Source organism: Salvelinus namaycush, chromosome 5 (genome assembly GCF_016432855.1).
Source record: "Salvelinus namaycush isolate Seneca chromosome 5, SaNama_1.0, whole genome shotgun sequence".
NCBI classification, from domain to species: Eukaryota; Metazoa; Chordata; class Actinopteri; order Salmoniformes; family Salmonidae; genus Salvelinus; species Salvelinus namaycush.
The window spans coordinates 29,572,285-29,592,956 of record NC_052311.1 but is presented as its reverse complement, the minus strand read 5'-3'; the positions used below and the strand labels follow the sequence as shown (position 1 = coordinate 29,592,956).

Here is a 20,672-nt window from a genome sequence, read left to right as displayed (position 1 = left end):
TACGGAGTTCAATGCGTCAGCACCGAAATAATAGACGATTCTCTCTAACATAGCACGTCTTGTTCTGACGTCCGCACCACTCTCTCTGTATGTGTGGAACAAAACAGACCAGAGAAGGGAAGGGCCTAATCTACAAAGCACCAGTCTCCTTGTGTTACACTGACACCATGTGGTCCGGGATTCTGGTATCGACAACAACTAGATAGGCACCGAGAGAGTTATCAACGTACGTTTTGCGTCCAAACCAACAGAAACACCAACTCCAGTAAATTGTCGTTAAGAATGTCTAGTATGAAGATGAATGTGCGTAGATGTGAGCAGAAGAGATAGAGACTGAATTGAAGGACTACAGCAGAAGAACATGTAATAAACCTGAGGTACAGTAGTTAGCCTAGCAGTATAATGCTCTCACCAGCTAAAGTAATCGGTGAGTTGGTAGTTCAGCACCATGGCCAGCATCCGCTGCTGCAAAGAGGTTGCGTTAGCCACGGACAAAACATGCTAATACATATATTATGAGGTGCAAAGCTCTTACCTCTCCAGAAGCTCTCCTTTGTTCTGAAGGAACCACTAGAGTATTCCCATTGATTCCCGGGACTATAGTCGAACCTATACTCATTCTGGGTCCAACTAACATGTACCGATTGTCTCCGGATCTGTACTGGATGCTGTGGCACAGTGTCCCGTCGTTATTCGTATCTTGTAAATACTTGGAGGAATAGTCTGTGGGTTTGGAGCACTGCATTACAATCAACACGACGATACTGATGAGAAAAAGCGTTGAAACTGACCCCAAAGTAATGATCAAATAAAATGTAACGCTGTTCTCCTCCTCGTCTTTTACTGAACTTTTAACATCAGAAGCTGCAAAAGCCTCTTTGGGCTCCACAACCTTGATAATCACAGTAGCTGTTGCTGACAGTGAAACGTTCCCATTGTCTTTTACCAGTATGACCAGTTTATGCTCAGCCTCGTCTGTCTCTGTGAATGACCGTAGTGTCCTTATCTGTCCTGTATAGCGGTCCAAAGCAAAGAGACTGTGGTCAGTAACTTCCTGCAGTGAAAATAATAACCAGCCGTTATATCCTATATCAGCGTCATAGGCTCTCACTTTAGTCACCAAATGGCCTGCGTTCACATTGCGGGGAATCTCCTCCACACCTTCAGCGGAACCGTTAGCGCTGACTGGATACAATATCACTGGAGCGTTGTCGTTCTGATCCAGAATGAACACGTTGACTGTGACGTCACTGCTTAGAGACGGAGTTCCAGAGTCCGTAGCTGCAACTTGGAATTTGAATGTTTTCAGAGTTTCAAAGTCAAAGCTTTTGAGCGCGGAGATATGGCCATTATCAGAATTGATATTTAAAAAAGATGTCATATCATTCTGCGTCCCTTCTCCTCTAACTATGTGATATGAAATCGCGGCGTTTTCATTCAAGTCTTTATCAGAGGCGCTTACAGAGAATATAGATGCACCAGGGGCGTTATTTTCCACTAAGTACAGCTGAAGGGGGTTTTGGGAGAATTCTGGACTGTTATCGTTTACATCTGATATCTGGACGCTCAGAGTTTTGAATGTGGACAGAGGAGGCTGACCACAGTCAGTGGCTGTTATTGTGATGTCATAATGGGAGACGAGTTCACGATCCAAACGTTGTTTGGTCACTAAAGAATACACATTATCTTGGTATGAGGGCTTTAATTCGAAAGGTACGTCGTCTGAAAGACCGCACAAAACTTTACAATTATTACCAGAGTCTTTATCTGTCACACTAATTAGAGAAATAATAGTTCCTGGTTTTGAATCTTCTGACACCATACTAGAGAGGGACGTCACCTCTATTTCGGGTTTATTGTCGTTTAAATCGAGTATCTTTATAATGACTCTACAATCCGTACTCATTGGGGGCTGCCCTTTGTCAGTGGCATGGACGTCTAGTTTATATGTATCAATGTCCTCGAAGTCAACGTAACCTTTAACATGAATTGCACCTGTAGCTTTATCTAAACTAAATACATCATATATCTTGGGAAGAAGTTCACTACCAAATAAATATTCAACGTCACCATTGGAACCGTCGTCCAAATCTGTTGCCTTAACGTTGAGTACAATAGTTCCGGGTTGGACATTTTCAGGCAATGTGACCGAGTATACCTCATGACTAAATACAGGATTGTTGTCATTCGAATCGAGAACAGTGATAGTGACATTAAGAGTCCCTGACCTCTGTGGACTTCCACCATCGACTGCAGTTAAAACTAGTCTGTGTTCAGATTGTTTCTCTCTATCCAAGGGTTTTTGTAAAACTAAGAATGGAATTTTATCTTCTCCTCTGTCTCTTATTTGCAAATCAAAATGTTCATTGTGACTCAATTTATAGACACGTACTGCATTAACGCCAACATCAGGATCACGCGCGGCTGGTAACTGGAGACGCTTGCCAGAAAGAGTAGATTCCGAAATATCAACTAGTTTGTCTTTCTCTTGGAAATTGGGCGAGTTATCATTGACGTCCGTGATTTCGATTCCGGCGTAATGTATTTCTAACGGATTTTCAACAACCATTTTCAGGTTTATCAAACATGCAATATTGCCATCACAGAGTTCCTCTCTGTCGATATTTTTATGAACATACAAGACGCCATTGTTCTGATTTACCTGGAAAATATCTTCTTTAGATCCAGAAACGATACGAAACCGTCTCTCCACCAAAGTACTGACGTCGAGACCCAAATCCTTAGCAACATTTCCAACAACAGATCCCTCTTTCACCTCCTCTGGAATAGAGTACCTTATCTGTGCTGAAACCTGCTCTCCGAAGCACAGCAGAGAGAAACGCACAGCAACCCACCAGTACTCCCATCTGCGCCTTTGTCTTCCATCTCCCATCGTTAAATAGAAACAAATAAGCACGATCAATAATGAAAGAATGCAATCCTGAGGATCAGATGGCCAACTCGTAATGATTCATACAGAATCTAATGTTTAGTCAGCGAATAAAAATACAAAATCTAATCTGACTATCACATCACGTCTTGTTCCGATCTCCGCAATACTCTCTCTGTATGTGTGGAACAAAACAGACCAGAGAGGGGACTAGTCTAAAAAGTACCAGACATTCTCCTTGTATTACACTGACACCACGTGGTCCGTGATTCTGGTAATCACAACATCTACATAACCCCAGAGAGTTGTTATCATTGTTTACGTTTAGGATCCAAACCAATAAAAATGTAACATTCCAGCACAAATTAACCATCAAAGAACGAGTAAAGGTGAAGATGGATAGATATGGGAGGTGGAGGAAGAAACTGAATTGAAGGAGTGCACAGCAAAAGAACAGATAAAAAACCCGAGGTAGTAGCCTAGCATGCTAAGCAGCGAGTTTGTGATAATTCAGCACCATGGACAGCGATTGACACGGCTGGTTTGCACACCCGGACATTATGCACAGACAAAACATGATAACAAAGAACAAATTCCCTCAAAACATGTCTCTTTATCTGACTTAACAGGCAGAAAATTATAGAGACAGCTCTTACCTCTCCAGAAGCTATCCTCCTGTGTTCGGGTATCACTAGAGTATTTCCATTGCTTCCCGGGACAATAGTAGAACCTATACTCATTCTGGGTCCAACTAACATGTACCGATTGTCTCCGGATCTGTACTGGATGCTGTGGCACAGTGTCCCGTCGTTATTCACATCTTGTAAATACTTGGAGGAATAGTCTGTGGGTTTGGAGCACTGCATTACAATTAACACGATGATACTGATGAGAAAAAGCGTTGAAACTGACCCCAAAGTAATGATCAAATAAAATGTAACGCTGTTCTCCTCTTCGTCTTTTACTGAACTTTTAACATCAGAAGCGGCAAAAGCCTCTTTGGGCTCCACAACCTTGATAATCACAGTAGCTGTTGCTGACAGTGAAACGTTCCCATTGTCTTTTACAAGTAGGACCAGTTTATGCTCAGCCTCGTCTGTCTCTGTGAATGACCGAAGTGTCCGTATCTGTCCTGTATAGCGGTCCAAAGCAAAGAGACTGTGGTCAGTAACTTCCTGCAGTGAAAATAATAACCAGCCGTTATATCCTATATCAGCGTCATAGGCTCTCACTTTAGTCACCAAATGGCCTGCGTTCACATTGCGGGGAATCTCCTCCACACCTTCAGCAGAACTGTTAGCGCTGACTGGATACAAGATCACTGGAGCGTTGTCGTTCTGATCCAGAATGAACACGTTCACTGTGACGTTGGTGCTTTGTGATGGAGTTCCAGAGTCTGTAGCTACAACTTGGAATTGGAACTTTTTGAGGGATTCAAAATCAAAGCTTTTTAGCACGGAAATATGTCCATTATCAGAATTTATATTCAGAAAAGATGCCATATCATTCTGCGTCCCTTCTCCTCTAACTATGTGATATGAAATCGCAGCATTTTCATTCAAGTCTTTATCAGTGGCGCTCACAGAGAATATCGATGCACCAGGGGCGTTATTTTCCGCTAAGTACAGCTGAAGAGGGGTTTGGGAGAATTCTGGGCTGTTATCGTTCACATCTGATATCTGGACGCTCAGAGTTTCGAATGTGGACAGAGGAGGCTGACCACAGTCAGTGGCTGTTATTGTGATGTCATAACCAGACACTAGCTCTCGATCTAAACGCTGCTTGGTCACTAAAGAATACATATTATCTTGGTATGAGGGTTTTAACTCAAACGGTACAGTATCCGACAGACCACACAACACCTTTCCATTTATACCCGAGTCCTTATCTGTAACACTAATAAGAGAAACAACAGTTCCAGGTTTTGCATCTTCCGGAACTAAATTAGAGAGGGATGTCACCTCTATATCTGGTTTGTTGTCATTTACATCTGTTATCTTAATGATAACTCTACAGCTCACAGTCATGGGAGGCTGTCCTTTATCCGAAGCCTGCACGTCAAGTCTATAAACTTCAGTCGATTCAAAGTCGACCTCTCCTTTGACTCGAATTTCTCCAGTGACAGCGTCTAAATGAAACGCCTCGTAAACGTTACGATTAAGATCTCTGCCGAGAGTATATTCAACATCACCATTGACACCCTCGTCCAAGTCAACAGCTTTTACTTGTATCACAACAGTGTTGACGGATACATTTTCCTCCAGCGTTACAGTGTACACCTCCTGACTAAATACAGGTCGGTTGTCGTTTATGTCTAGCACTGTGACCGTCAAATTAAGATTGGCTGATCTCGGCGGAGTCCCTCCATCGATTGCTGTCAGTAATAATCTGTGCTCACATTTCTGCTCTCTATCCAGCGTTTTCTGTAGAACTAAAAAAGGTACCTTTTCATCTCCTCTATCTCTAACTTCCAATTCAAAATTAGCGTTTTGACTTAACTTGTACAAGCGAATGGAATTAATCCCAGAGTCAAGATCACGCGCAGCTGGCAGTTGGAAATGCGATCCAGCGTGTGTGCTCTCCGAAATGTCCAGCCCTTTTGCTATCTCTGGGAAACTGGGAGAATTATCATTCACATCGGTAATTTCTACACCAACGTAATGGATTTCTAGAGGGTTTTCAACAACCATTTTCAGGTCAATCAAGCAGGCGCTATTACCATCACAGAGCTCCTCTCTGTCGATATTCTTATGAACATACAAGACGCCATTGTTCTGATTTACCTGGAAAAGAGCGTCCTTAGATCCAGAAACAATACGAAACCGTCTCTCCACCAAAGTACTGACGTCAAGACCCAAATCCTTAAAAACATTTCCAACAATGGATCCCTCTTTCACCTCCTCTGGAATAGAGTACCTTATCTGTGCTGAAACCTGCTCTCCGAAGCACAGCAGAAGAGAGAAACGCACAGCAACCCAGCCGTACTCCCATCTGCGCCTTTGTCTTCCATCTCCCATCGTTAGACAGAAAAGTAAGCACAATCCTCAATGACAAAAGAAATATCTTAATTATCAGATGACCAACTCATAATAATCCGTAACGAATCCAACGTTTCAGCACTGTAAAGGAATACAACTATTCTCTGACTATCACATCACGTCTTGTTCCGATGTCCGCAATATTCTCTCTGTATGTGTGGAACAAAACAGACCAGAGAAGGGGCCTAGTCTACAAAGTACCAGACATTCTCCTTGTGTTACACTGACACCCTGTGGTCCGGGATTCTGGTATTCACAAACACTACATACGCTCCGAGGGAGCGATACTCGTTTACGTGTTGCATCAAACCCAACAAATATACCAATTACAATCCAAATCGACCATCATAAGAACGAATAAAGGTGAAGATGGATAGATATGGGAGGTGGAGGAAGAAACTGAATTGAAGGAGTACACCGCAAAAGAACAGATAATAAACCCGAGGTAGTAGCCTAGCATGCTAAGCAGTGAGTTTGTGGTAATTCGGCTCCATGGACAGCGACCACCACAGCGAGTTTGCACACTCGGACATTATGCAGAGACAAAACGACAAGCAACACATTCATCCAAAACATCTCTCTTTATCCAACTTAATAGGCAGTAAAGAATTGAGAGAGAGTTCTTACCTCTGCAGAAGCTCTCTTCCTGTGTTCTGAGGGAACCACTAGAGTATTCCCATTGCTGCCCGGGACTATAGTCGAACCTATACTCATTCTGGGTCCAACTAACATGTACCGATTGTCTCCAGATCTGTACTGGATGCTGTGGCACAGCGTCCCGTCGTTATTCGTATCTTGTAAATACTTGGAGGAATAGTATGTGGGTTTGGAGCACTGCATTACAATCAACACGATGAAACTGATGAGAAAAAGCGTTGAAACTGAACCCAAAGTAATGATCAAATAAAATGTAACGCTGTTCTCCTCTTCGTCTTTTACTGAACTTTTAACATCAGAAGCTGCAAAAGCCTCTTTGGGCTCCACAACCTTGATAATCACATTAGCTGTTGCCGACAGTGAAACGTTCCCATTGTCTTTTACCAGTATGACCAGTTTATGCTCAGCCTCGTCTGTCTCTGTGAATGACCGAAGTGTCCTTATCTGTCCTGTATAGCGGTCCAAAGCAAGGAGACTGTGGTCAGTAACTTCCTGCAGTGAAAATAATAACCAGCCGTTATATCCTATATCAGCGTCATAGGCTCTCACTTTAGTCACCAAATGGCCTGCGTTCACATTACGGGGAATCTCCTCCACACCTTCAGCAGAACCGTTAGCGCTGACTGGATACAAGATCACTGGAGCGTTGTCGTTCTGATCCAGAATGAACACGTTCACTGTGACGTTGCTGCTTAGAGACGGAGTCCCGGAGTCTTTGGCAATGATGCAGAACTGGAACGTTTTGAGGGTTTCAAAGTCAAAGCTCTTTAGTGCGTAAATGGTACCGTTGCCTTCGTTTATGTTTAGGAAGGATGTCACGCTTTGTCCAGTGCTCCCACGGTCCAGAGAATATAAAACTGCTGCGTTTTCACCATCATCAACATCAGACGCGCTTACTGAGAAAATGGGCATACCGGGCTTATTGTTTTCAACGACATAAAATGTATATGGGTTTTCAGTGAATAGCGGACTATTGTCGTTAACATCTACTACCTCCACTTGAATGACTTTAGTTGACGCCAGAGGAGGGGTTCCTAAGTCTTTAGCCGTGATTGTAATATCATACCGAGGCACCGACTCTTTATCAAGGTAATCATTGGTGACTAACGAAAAGAAATGTCCATCAAGAGAAGGCTTCAGAACAAACGGTAAATCCTCCGGTAAAGAACAGACTACCTGTCCGTTTAGACCGGAGTCCAGGTCGTTCATCCCCATCAGAGCCACCACGGTTCCGGGAGTTGCGTCCTCTGGTATCCGGCTCGACAGAGAGGTGACGTCAATCTCAGGCCTGTTGTCGTTCACGTCTTCCACTCTGACGAGCACGTTGCAGTGTGTGGAGAGAGATACCGCTCCCTTGTCCGAGGCCAATATCTTCATCTCATACACCTGCTTCTCCTCGAAATCAAGGCCTCCCTTCACTTTTAGCTCCCCCGTTTTGCTGTCCAACTCAAATGGCTCAGCAGCCGTACCTCTGAATTTACTTCGCAATGAATACTCCACCTCGCCATTCACGCCTTCATCCGAATCAGAGGCATTAACTCGCAATAGAAATGTACCTTTAGGTACGTTTTCTTTTACGGTTACGGTATATTTCTGCTTATCACACACAGGAGTATTGTCGTTTACATCAGACACAGTAACTGTAACATTAAGAGTTCCCGATTTCGGTGGCTTGCCTCCATCTAAGGCCGTTAACGTCAAATCATATCGGGCTATGTGTTCCCTATCCAAAGGTCTTTGTAAAATCAAAAACGGAATTTTGCCATCCTCGCCAAAGTCCTCAATTTCTACTCGAAAATATTGATTCTGGCTTAATTTATAAGATTGCAAAGAATATACGCCAGTATCTGGGTCGTGAGCTCCTTCCAACTGGAGTCGGGCTCCGGGGGTAGCAGACTCTAGTATCTCTAAGTTATAGGTTTCATCTGGAAAGGTAGGGGAGTTATCATTTACATCCATTATCTCGACCGTGACTTGGTGCATTTCTAGCGGATTCTCTATCACCGCTTTCAAGTTGATGAAACACGGCGCGGATTTTACGCACAGTTCCTCTCGGTCTACTCTGTGGTTCACTAGCAAAGCGCCATCTCTCTGGTTTACCTGGAAGAGGTCCTGCTTTGTTCCAGACACGATACGAAGATTCCGGTCCGCTAGTCTCGACGTGTCGAATCCCAGGTCGTTAGCTATATTCCCAACTGCCGTTCCGACTTTTAATTCCTCTTGAATGGAGTATCGTATCTGCGCTGAGACTCCTTTCAAATGAAGAAAAATAAGAGCAAAATTACAAAATGCCCATCCGCTTAGCCACCGTCTTTTTCGGTTTTGCATCGCCATTGTTTGGCAGAAAAACTATAGGCCTAACGCAGAACTGACAGGATCTTAAATAACACAAGTGATTTCCGTTTCATAGGATCCCACTATAACTGTTTATTATTTCCATCGTTTAGCCATTTAATAGCGCTATTTAACATCCGTCTTAAAGCTGCTGTGTCTTGGCAGCTACTGAATACCTCACCGCTTCAAGAGCCGCGTTATCACGCGCCTCTATAACGCGCTCATGATGTAAAAGCGCCACCATGCGTCTGAGCACGGTGTGGTTCTGAATGTTCAATAACCTGTAGGCCAACATATTATGAAGTAAAATGAGCTCTTCGTGAATTCCAACACAACCACAGGTGCTCTTAGAGGGGAATTGTAATTTAAAAGCAAAAATTATTACCACAAATTAATGTGGTAATGTTACCACAAGCCTACTAAGTGGCATTAAAAAAAATCAAAGTCCAGGCACTCGTGTGGGTTTGAAAGTTAAAAAGTATTTATTGTATGGGCTAAGTCATTATTACAATACACCAACGAGTATCGGCTAACGCCTTCATCACTGTGTCTGATATCATGATGCATGTCGTGGATGGCATGCCCTGGCTTGGAAGTACTTTAGAATTGAATCGAACAAGCTTTCCATTACAGATCAACCTAATTGTACCACTTCTTACAATATACATTATTTATTTTATACTTTGAGTAGGGGGTAGCCTCTTTATACCACAACTTTAAGAAGTCAATCTGTTTTTAAAATTCAAATAATAGCCAAAATAACATCTAAATGTCATATGACAAGAAATATAGTCAGTAAGTCACAATGTTGCAATCGCTGTAATGTCACTTAACTTCCCTAGGTTTGTGTTGTGTTGTTCTAGACAGGGCTATTAGCGCCACCTGTCATGTTCCACTTTTGCAAGGGTAAACAGCGACACCCTATGGCTGAGAGTGGTAGGTTCAGTAGAGCCAATTGACTGTCTTCTTGCCCGTCACATGTGTGATAGTATGGTAACTGGCTGCATGGCTGAACACTAAATGCTGACAAGACCATAGCAGTCTGAACAACCCAAATTTACGGACAGAATGACCCCCGACACACACACACACACACACACACACACACACACACACACACACACACACACACACACACACACACACACACACACACACACACACACACACACACACACACACACACACACACACACACACACACACACACACACACACACACTGGTGTCTGCATTTCCCTCGCTCTCCAACACTGCCATTTCCAAGAGTACTGCAATGACATGTGTATTCTGCTATTCTGAAACGGCCAGTTAACGATTGTATCCTTATTTTCAACAACACTGCTGAATGTAAATGTTAAATCACTGCACTGAAAGCTCTGCAGATGATATATGCGTTACCCGGATGCTGCATCGCGAGCTGAGGCTTGTCACAATATCAAATTACAGGCTGCTTCAGAGCACACCACCAACCCCTGCAGCTCGTTGCCCTGGCAACTGAGCTCCGAGAGGCAGGTCGCTGTCCTTGGTGCTGAAAGAAAGCAGGCCCGGAGGGGAGAAAGAAAAAAGGGAGAGGGATGAAGGGGCAATGCCTGCGGTAGACAATGAAATCTACGGGTATGTTTTCTCTTTCACGCTTCTCCTAATTTGTCCTCATTTATGTTACAAGGTTTGTGTAAAATATTCCTCAATTGTCCACTCTCTTATATCCCCCCTCCTCTCCGCTTAGATTTTGCACATTAAGAGACATACTGCCGTCGCCTGGATACAGGGAGAGTGAGTCCCGCTATTGTTTGGCCAAGGGAAGATAAATATGTGCTTCTGTAACTCAATGAAAGGTTTCAGCACAGTATAGGCCTAGATGTTTGATGGCCTTGCTATTCATGTATGAAACTAAAACCATACACAACCTTCCCAATCTACCAAAGAATTACCTTAAACCCCCATAACGCACCATTCTGGGACCTGTGGTTCTATCCTGCACTACCCCACCTTCACTTCCCCCTCTGTCACTCGATCCCTGTCCTAAGCATCAAGCCCTCCCCTGTGTGTGAATGCTCATATGTGGCAATCAGGAGGCAGATGCAGAGGCAGTGTGGATGGAGGCACCGTGGGCCTGCTGTGTGATGATGTCACAGAGGATAGAACACAAGGATATTGACTAGTGTTTGATGGGCTTGAAGAGGCTTTAAATTACAATGCATGTAAAGTATGTGGACACCTATTCGTTCCAAAATCATGGGCATTAATATGGAGTTGGTCCCCCCTTTGCTGCTATAACAGCCTCCACACTTCTGGGAAGGCTTTCCACTATATGTGGGAACATTGCTGCGGGGACTTGCATTTGGACGACGGTTACTGATGTTGGGCGATTAGACCTGGCTCACAGTCGGAGTTCAAATTCATCGCAAAGGTGTTCGATGGGGTTGAGGTCAGAGTTCTGTGCAGGCCAGTCAAGTTATTCCACACCGATCTCGGCAAACCATTTCTGTATGGACCTCACTTTGTGCACGGTGGCATTGTCATGCTGAAACAGGAAAGGGTTGCCACAAAGTTGGAAGCATAGAATCGTCTAGAATATCATTGTATGCTGTGGCGTTAAGATTTCCCTTCACAGCAACTAAGGGGCCTGGCCTGAACCATGAAAAACAGCCCCAGACTATTATTCCTCCTCCACCAAACTTTACAGTTGGCACTATGCATTCAGGCAAGTAGCGTTCTCCTGGCATCCACCAAACCCAGATTCGTCCATTGGACAGCCAGATGGTGAAGCGTGATTCATCACTCAAGAGAACGCGTTTCCACTGCTCCAAAGTCCAATGGCGGCGAGCTTTACACCACTCCAGCCGACACTTGGCATTGCGCATGGTGATCTACGGCTTGTTTGAGGCTGCTCGGCCATGGAAACCCATTTCATGAAGCTCCCGACAAACACTTCTTGTGCTGACGTTGTTTCCAGAGGCAGTATGGAACTCGGTAGTGAGTGTTGCAACTGAGGACAGACCATTTTTACACGCTGCATCCTTCAGCACTCGGCGATCCCGTTCTGTGAGCGTGTGTGGCCTACCACTTTGCGGCTAAACCGTTGTTGCTCCTAGACTTTTCCACTTCAGAATAACAGCACTTACGGTTGGCCTGGGCAGAAATGTGACGAATTTGTTGGAAAGGTGGCGTCCTGTGATGGTGCCACGTTGAAAGTGACTGAGCTCTTCAGTAAGGCACTGTCAATGTTTGTCTATGGAGATTGCTTAGCTGTGTGCTCGATTTTATACACCTGCCAGCAATGAGTGTGGTTGAAATTGCCGAATCCACTCATTTGAAATATACTTTTGTATATTTAGTGTATGAAGGATTACCATCTAGTTTGGTTGAGTAAGAGGAGAACCACACAGGCTCATGTAGAGTGAGGAGAGACGCTCAAAGTGAGGTATTCTGCAATTGGCCTGTGATCTTCGCTTCTGGCTGTGTGTTCTTAGCGTGTTAGTGGCTCACAGCAACACAGCAGCAGTGTAGCGGTATTTAGGCAGCATAGGCAGGGTGGGAGTATCCATCTGGGTCAGGAGGAGGGAGACGGGACACTGTGGAATACAGCCCTAAGTGGCAACCTCCTCAAGACATTCACACTGCACCAGTTAACACCAAATGAAGCCAGTCATTCACACCGCACCAGTTAACACCAACTCAAGCCAGTCATTCACACCGCACCAGTTAACACCAAATCAAGCCAGTCATTCACACCGCACCAGTTCACACCAACTCAAGCCAGTCATTCACACCGCACCAGTTAACACCAACTCAAGCCAGTCATTCACACCGCACCAGTTAACACCAAATCAAGCCAGTCATTCACACCGCACCAGTTCACACCAAATCAAGCCAGTCATTCACACCGCACCAGTTAACACCAACTCAAGCCAGTCATTCACACCGCACCAGTTAACACCAACTCAAGCCAGTCATTCACACCGCACCAGTTCACACCAACTCAAGCCAGTCATTCACACCGCACCAGTTAACACCAACTCAAGCCAGTCATTCACACCGCACCAGTTCACACCAACTCAAGCCAGTCATTCACACCGCACCAGTTCACACCAACTCAAGCCAGTCATTCACACCGCACCAGTTCACACCAACTCAAGCCAGTCATTCACACCGCACCAGTTCACACCAACTCAAGCCAGTCATTCACACCGCACCAGTTCACACCAACTCAAGCCAGTCATTCACACCGCACCAGTTCACACCAACTCAAGCCAGTCATTCACACCGCACCAGTTCACACCAACTCAAGCCAGTCATTCACACCGCACCAGTTCACACCAACTCAAGCCAGTCATTCACACCGCACCAGTTCACACCAACTCAAGCCAGTCATTCACACCGCACCAGTTCACACCAACTCAAGCCAGTCATTCACACCGCACCAGTTCACACCAACTCAAGCCAGTCATTCACACCGCACCAGTTCACACCAACTCAAGCCAGTCATTCACACCGCACCAGTTCACACCAACTCAAGCCAGTCATTCACACTGCACCAGTTCACACCAAATCAAGCCAGTCATTCACACCGCACCAGTTAACACCAACTCAAGCCAGTCATTCACACCGCACCAGTTAACACCAACTCAAGCCAGTCATTCACACCGCACCAGTTCACACCAACTCAAGCCAGTCATTCACACCGCACCAGTTAACACCAACTCAAGCCAGTCATTCACACCGCACCAGTTCACACCAACTCAAGCCAGTCATTCACACCGCACCAGTTCACACCAACTCAAGCCAGTCATTCACACCGCACCAGTTCACACCAACTCAAGCCAGTCATTCACACCGCACCAGTTCACACCAACTCAAGCCAGTCATTCACACCGCACCAGTTCACACCAACTCAAGCCAGTCATTCACACCGCACCAGTTCACACCAACTCAAGCCAGTCATTCACACCGCACCAGTTCACACCAACTCAAGCCAGTCATTCACACCGCACCAGTTCACACCAACTCAAGCCAGTCATTCACACTGCACCAGTTCACACCAACTCAAGCCAGTCATTCACACCGCACCAGTTCACACCAACTCAAGCCAGTCATTCACACCGCACCAGTTAACACCAACTCAAGCCAGTCATTCACACCGCACCAGTTCACACCAACTCAAGCCAGTCATTCACACCGCACCAGTTCACACCAACTCAAGCCAGTCATTCACACCGGACCAGTTCACACCAACTCAAGCCAGTCATTCACACCGCACCAATTCACACCAACTCAAGCCAGTCATTCACACCGCACCAGTTCACACCAACTCAAGCCAGTCATTCACACCGGACCAGTTCACACCAACTCAAGCCAGTCATTCACACCGGACCAGTTCACACCAACTCAAGCCAGTCATTCACACCGCACCAGTTCACACCAACTCAAGCCAGTCATTCACACCGCACCAGTTCACACCAACTCAAGCCAGTCATTCACACCGCACCAGTTCACACCAACTCAAGCCAGTCATTCACACCGCACCAGTTCACACCAACTCAAGCCAGTCATTCACACCGCACCAGTTCACACCAACTCAAGCCAGTCATTCACACCGCACCAGTTCACACCAACTCAAGCCAGTCATTCACACCGCACCAGTTCACACCAACTCAAGCCAGTCATTCACACCGGACCAGTTCACACTAACTCAAGCCAGTCATTCACACCGGACCAGTTCACACCAACTCAAGCCAGTCATTCACACCGGACCAGTTCACACCAACTCAAGCCAGTCATTCACACCGCACCAGTTAACACCAACTCAAAAGCATCTCCTTTCATAGCTTTTATTCACATTTCACAAGCAGAACATCCAGACACAGATAAATGATTTATCAGGACATTTTGTAGTAACATCACATCACATCACATGACATTTTTTTTTTTTTTTTTTTTATGAATAGAAAAAAAGCTAAGTGTGTCACGCGCTGTCGAGTCTGTCCTATGGGTCACGCATGACCTCATCTCTCAGTAGGAATGATCTCATCTCACAGGCATCCCTGTCCGCCCAAACACATACACACACCTAGACTCGCCAACACCTAGACACACACGCAACTAGACACGCATGCACCCAAATACACGCAAATGCACTTAAACCAAAAGTAGAAACCCGTGCAAACAAAGGCAGCAGCAGGAGAATATAAACCAGGTCATGAGATGACTCTGTCACTCAAGACTCTCTATAACCCAGAAAACAGAGACGTTTCTGTCAATCACATAACCACATGCCCTTTGACCTTGGAGAGACATCCTGTTTGTTGACACAGAGGAATGAGTTGTATTAACACCAATCAAGTGCACATGGAAAACCCAAGACACAGTACCGTGACACCATGTCGTTGTTCAAAAACACAGCACAGGAACACGAGCCTAAGAGTAATTGGCTCTGGCAGAGTTCAGGCTAATACAGTTCAGCTTGCTGTAAATATCCTCTGAGAATAAAACTTTCTCATGATATCTCCCTTCACATTATCTGTAAGCCCTTTGCACTCATCCTGTCTTAGCGTATGAACATGCACTTCCCTATTGCAGCACAACGATGCAATTATAGATTATTTTACAGGCCTTCCACATGACAAGATCACAATTTCATACCACTGATAACGTTACGTTTCTCCTGTGGAGCGTAAAGATACAGGTTGCGGGTTCCCGTTGTTTCCTTTGCTTGCTTGTTTTTCTCACATGTAGAACAGCAATTACAACGCACAGAGATGTTAACAGCTGGAGCACTCACAGTACAATTAGCTTTCCTCAAGGCGGGCCCCAGATGTGATGTTTTAATTAAGTCAGAAACAGAGACCATGGCCTCAGCAGCCAGGGGAGAGCAGATTGGCTAGCATGCTACCGTCGCTACGCTAACTGGGCATTAAGAGTCATTAGATTCAACAGAATCAGGTTGATACTCTTACTCACCAGCCTGTCAGCCACCGCTAAATCACACTGGTGTCTGTGAAATCACAAACACGGAATACAGACACACACACATGCACGCGCACGCACGCACACACACACACACACACACACACACACACACACACACACACACACACACACACACACACACACACACACACACACACACACACACACACACACACACACCTATATCAGTGGCATCTCTAAGACTAAAAAGAAGGAAACAGCTCTGTCCTATCCTGTCTGAGAAAGGAAGGCGTAGTTAAAAATAGGCGCGACCATTCCATTCCTCCCACGGGCATGTTTCTCTTCCTGACATGAATAACTGGGTGTTTCATAAGCAGCGGGTAAGTGCCCTACATAAAAGCTATGTCCTCCTCAGTCAGCACCTTAAACCAGCAGCAGGCCAGGGGCCTGTGAGGAGGAGACTTGCACTCTCTGAAGCATAGTGCTGATTATCTACCTGAACTATGGATGTCTCTATACCACACAGTCAAGGGGACGCAACGTCCTACTCTCAGCAGTCTGTTATGTAGCTACCCTCTCTGTGTCGTTACTATTGGCCACGTGGGACAGTAACACACACATAATCACACACACCTCTCTCTTTGTCCAACCACATTACCGTAATAGTATTCGCTACACGATTTGTGTGGTTGCACATTAACATTCGCCCTACACAGCAGCAACGCAAACAGCATCAGGACCACTGTGGACCATCTTGGAAAAGGAGTCAAGGACAGGGTCACATACTGTATGGTCATGACCTGTCTCTCTCACACTAAATCTACCCTGCCACTATGTGGTGAATAGCAGAATAAACATCAATGAAATAAATAGCAAGTTAGCTATGAACTCGTTTTGCTATTAGCAGAAATAGACCCAGCCTTCTCAGAGCATAGCAAACATCACCATGCATGCGTTGATGACGGTAAGGGGATTCGATTATCTGGCCCGGGTTACCCGGGTGGGAGGAGTTTGTGTCCAGTGAAAAGCGATTGCATTCGTTTTGGAACCGGTCTGTCTCATGGGCATGAGCCAGGTTCACCGTTCAAAGCCCAGGGCAGACGTCGGCTCAAATCAAAAGAGACGTAGCCTAGGCTAGGTTAAGCAAGTGGAATGAGGAGTAGGATTCTGTGTTTTCATATGGGAAAGAGATGTGAGAATGCTGTTCATTGACCCCAGCTCAGCGTTCAACACAATAGTGCCCACAAAGCTCATCACTAAGCTAAGGACCCTGGGACTAAACACCTCCCTCTGCAACTGGATCCTGGACTTCCTGGCGGGCCGCCCCCAGGTGGTAAGGGTAGGCAACAACACATCTGCCACGCTGATCCTGAAACACTGGGGTCCTTCATAGATGCGTGCTTAGACCCCTCCTGTACTCCCTGTTCACCCATGACTGCGTGGTCAAGCATGACTCCAACACCATCATTAAGTTTACTGATGACACAACAGTAGTAGGCCTGATCACCAACAACGATGAGAGAGCCTATAGGGAGGAGGTCAGAGACCTGGCAGTGTGGTGCCAGGACAACAACCTCTCCCTCAACTTGAGCAAGACAAAGGAGCTGATCGTGGACTACAGGAAAAGGAGGGCCGAACAGGCCCCCATTCACATTGACGGGGCTGTAGTGGAGCGGGTCGAGAGTTTCAAGTTTGTTGGTGTCCACATCACCAACAAACTATCATGGTCCAAACACACCAAGACAGTCATGAAGAGGGCACGATGACACCTTTTCCCCCTCAGGAGACTGAAAAGATTTGGCATGGGTCCCCAGATCCTCAAAAATGTATTCAGCTGCACCATCGAGAGCATCCTTACCGGTTGCATCACCGCCTGGTATGGCAACTGCTCGGCATCTGACCATAAGGCGCTACAGGGGGTAGTGCAAATGGCCCACTACATCACTGGGGCCAAGCATCCTGCCACCCAGGACCTATACTAGGCGGTGTCAGAGGAAGGCCCAAAAATTGTCAAAGACTCCAGTCACCCAAGTCATGCCTTTGATTTTACACTGCTGCCACTCACTGTTTATTATCTATGCATAGTCACTTTACCCCTACCTACATGTACAAATGACCTCGGCTAACCTGCACCCCCGCACATTGACTCGGTACCTGTACCCCCGTATATGGCCTCGCTATTGTTATTTTATTGTGTTACTTTTTAGTTTATTTTTAACTTTAGTTTATTTAGTAAATATTTTCTTAACCAACTATGCAGTTCAAGTAATAGAGTTAAGGGCTTGTAAGTAAGCGTTTCACGGTAATACCTGTTGTGTTCGGCACATGTGACAAATACCATTTGATTTTATGTATGATGCTGGACAATGCATGCACGATTCTGCCTTGTTGACAACATGGCTGAGTGGTTTACATTACTGTTCGATTTGAGAAGGGCGCTACTCCCTCATCGCTTTTGCCCGTTCACATCACGGGCCGTAACCTGGTGCACCGGGACTCAGGTTAATAGAACTCCCTCATATTCTCTTCGCTGAGTTGAGCTAATTTATGATTCAAAACAACATTGAATTGGTCACTGTCGGCCTAATTGAACGACGTTCTTGCTTACCTTTGCAGTAAACACGTGTTGTTCTCCGAACTTACAGTTCAATGAATTATTCAGTTAATTTCCAGCTGATATCGTTCCCATTTCAACTTATTGCGTGCATAAACCATTCCTAATGAGGATTACAGAAGTTCTACAGTTGCAATACCAGTGAGATTTGCATGCCGTTACACACCTTCAATATCCACCTATGACTGTATGATACCCGCCTATCACCTACCATCAATACGCCAAGAATTAACCAAGGAGATTCATAGTCTATCACTTAAAATGACTCGTTTCCGATGATCATTTTGATGTTTCTGCTTTTGTTTTACGGATCACCCACTTCCAACACCAGGTAAAAAAAAATGTAAATGATCAGTTCGACTGTGAAGCTTTTCTCTGGTACAACTTGATAATGAGCAGCTACATCAAAAGTCGAATTGATTACAGTAGCTGTAGCTACAGAAGCTACATTAGCTAGCATGTCAACCAACGAGCTGCTGTGGAGCATGAACTGGTTAGCCGCCCTAGACTTAGCCTACTGTAGACGTTGCCCCTAAACAACAGCTCTAGGATCATCAGATACCCTACTAACCTTGTTGAACCATTAGAGCGCTGAAAATGATCTGACCTTGTATCAGTGGTTAGGGGCATCTTTGGTGTGCTAGGGATGAGTGTGCCCACCTCGGGAAAGCTAAAATAACCAGTAATTCACAGAGAAAAAGAGACAATTCATCATGGATGTAATGGTATTATATTGAACAAATCACCATAGGATACAGTACAATACATAAAAAAGAATGACTACTCGTTGCACCATCGATAGATAATATAGGCTACGCAAAGCACTAATTATAGACTTGCCTTGATCATAACTTAAAGCAGAGATAATAGTAGTTACCGTAGTACTGTAAATATTGGCGTTTCATTTTGTTTAGCAGTCACATTTTGTACAAAGTTGGAAAAACAAGAAATGAAAAGGAACGTAGAAGTTTGGGGGTTTTTTCTCTCAAAGTTGCCGGGATGTCACGTGCGTCACACTTAAATCGGTACACTCGTAACAACCTAAGCATTATGACATTTCTAATTAGCCTCCCGTATCAAAATAGCAATTTATTTGTATTTTGCCTAAATTCGACACTCTCTCATTGCCCCCCCATACAAAAACTCTTCACTTGCTTAATAATTAATGATCCTCTTCGCCTCTTCCTCTCTGGTTAGGGAGAGAGCATAGGTCTATGACCTTTGACCCCTCCTCCAGACCAGCAGTGTTTGTGATGTCATAAGGGTCTTTACCATTGTGACACCATCAGAGAGGTGTCATAAGGGTCTTTACCATTGTGAAGTCATCATAGTGGCTCATAGTATTAAACAGTGATTGGAGAGTGAGACCTTGGTAGACACTGTGAGTCACTCAAAATATCCAGACCAAATCTACACTATTCCTTACAAAGCACTTCGATTGAAATCTCCATGCAAATTCACTTTTCGTACACGTAATGATAAAGAAGGACTCACTATTTCTTGTTTGATAAATTGGTTGATAAAAGTGTTCTAAAGAGTCTCTCACTCACATGTAGCACAAGGTCTTTGTACACTACAGAAAACGACTAAATGACCTACTACTACATCACATTACCTCACACAACACTAATTCCCTTTTGTCCTATACTGTTAATCCTCTGTAGCTACTTAGCTATCTGACATATTTGTTTTCATGTTTTTTGTTTGCTTGATTATTCATTTCCACACCTTTGCGCTGCCAGAACAAGAAGAAATACTTAAGTAAAAGCCTAACATCCAAGATGTTTCTTTTTCTGAGATGGGTTACTATCTTTGAAGGCAACTCCACATTCCCATGTCCGTCTCTGTTAGTTCATAGTGGCTGTTTTGAACCCCTTTTGAATGTCCAGTGGTACCTCTCCTTGTTCATTCTGTGTCTCTAGTGTCTTTTCTCTTGAAATACGAAGGGCCCTCAGTGATGGGCCATAGCCATGCAGAATCATGCGTGTTGAATGGACGTTGAAAGACTTGTGAAGTTGATTGGGGCTAGCGTGTGCTTAAAAAGAGATTGGGGCATGGCCTTGGGACGGGGCAGGGGGACGGGGGTCACTGTAGTGTCCTTTTGGTCCTTGGGGTACAGTTGGAGTGTCACTGAGGGGCTGGGCGTTTAGGGGAGGGGGCTGAGTAGGGTAAGGACGGGGGTTCCTTTCTTCAGTGAATGGGGATTC

The 20,672-nt window shown here is 45.0% G+C and overlaps 3 protein-coding genes across 3 annotated transcripts; all 3 read right to left on the bottom strand.

The window, feature by feature from the left end:
- Positions 1-408: 408 nt before the first annotated feature.
- Positions 409-2,893, bottom strand: LOC120047023 (protocadherin alpha-7-like). Its single transcript, XM_038992571.1, has 2 exons — positions 536-2,893; positions 409-465 (listed from the first exon to the last, which is right to left on the bottom strand). The coding sequence occupies exons 1-2, from the start codon at positions 2,891-2,893 to the stop codon at positions 409-411; spliced, it is 2,415 nt and encodes an 804-aa protein (XP_038848499.1).
- A 484-nt stretch (positions 2,894-3,377) lies between these two features.
- On the bottom strand, positions 3,378-5,907 carry LOC120047022 (protocadherin alpha-7-like). The gene is made up of 2 exons (XM_038992569.1): positions 3,547-5,907; positions 3,378-3,428 (listed from the first exon to the last, which is right to left on the bottom strand). The coding sequence occupies exons 1-2, from the start codon at positions 5,905-5,907 to the stop codon at positions 3,378-3,380; spliced, it is 2,412 nt and encodes an 803-aa protein (XP_038848497.1).
- A 612-nt stretch (positions 5,908-6,519) lies between these two features.
- Positions 6,520-8,919, bottom strand: LOC120047021 (protocadherin gamma-A5-like). The gene has a single exon (XM_038992568.1). It carries the CDS (start codon positions 8,917-8,919, stop codon positions 6,520-6,522), a length of 2,400 nt encoding a protein of 799 aa, XP_038848496.1.
- Between the last annotated feature and the right edge of the window lie 11,753 nt (positions 8,920-20,672).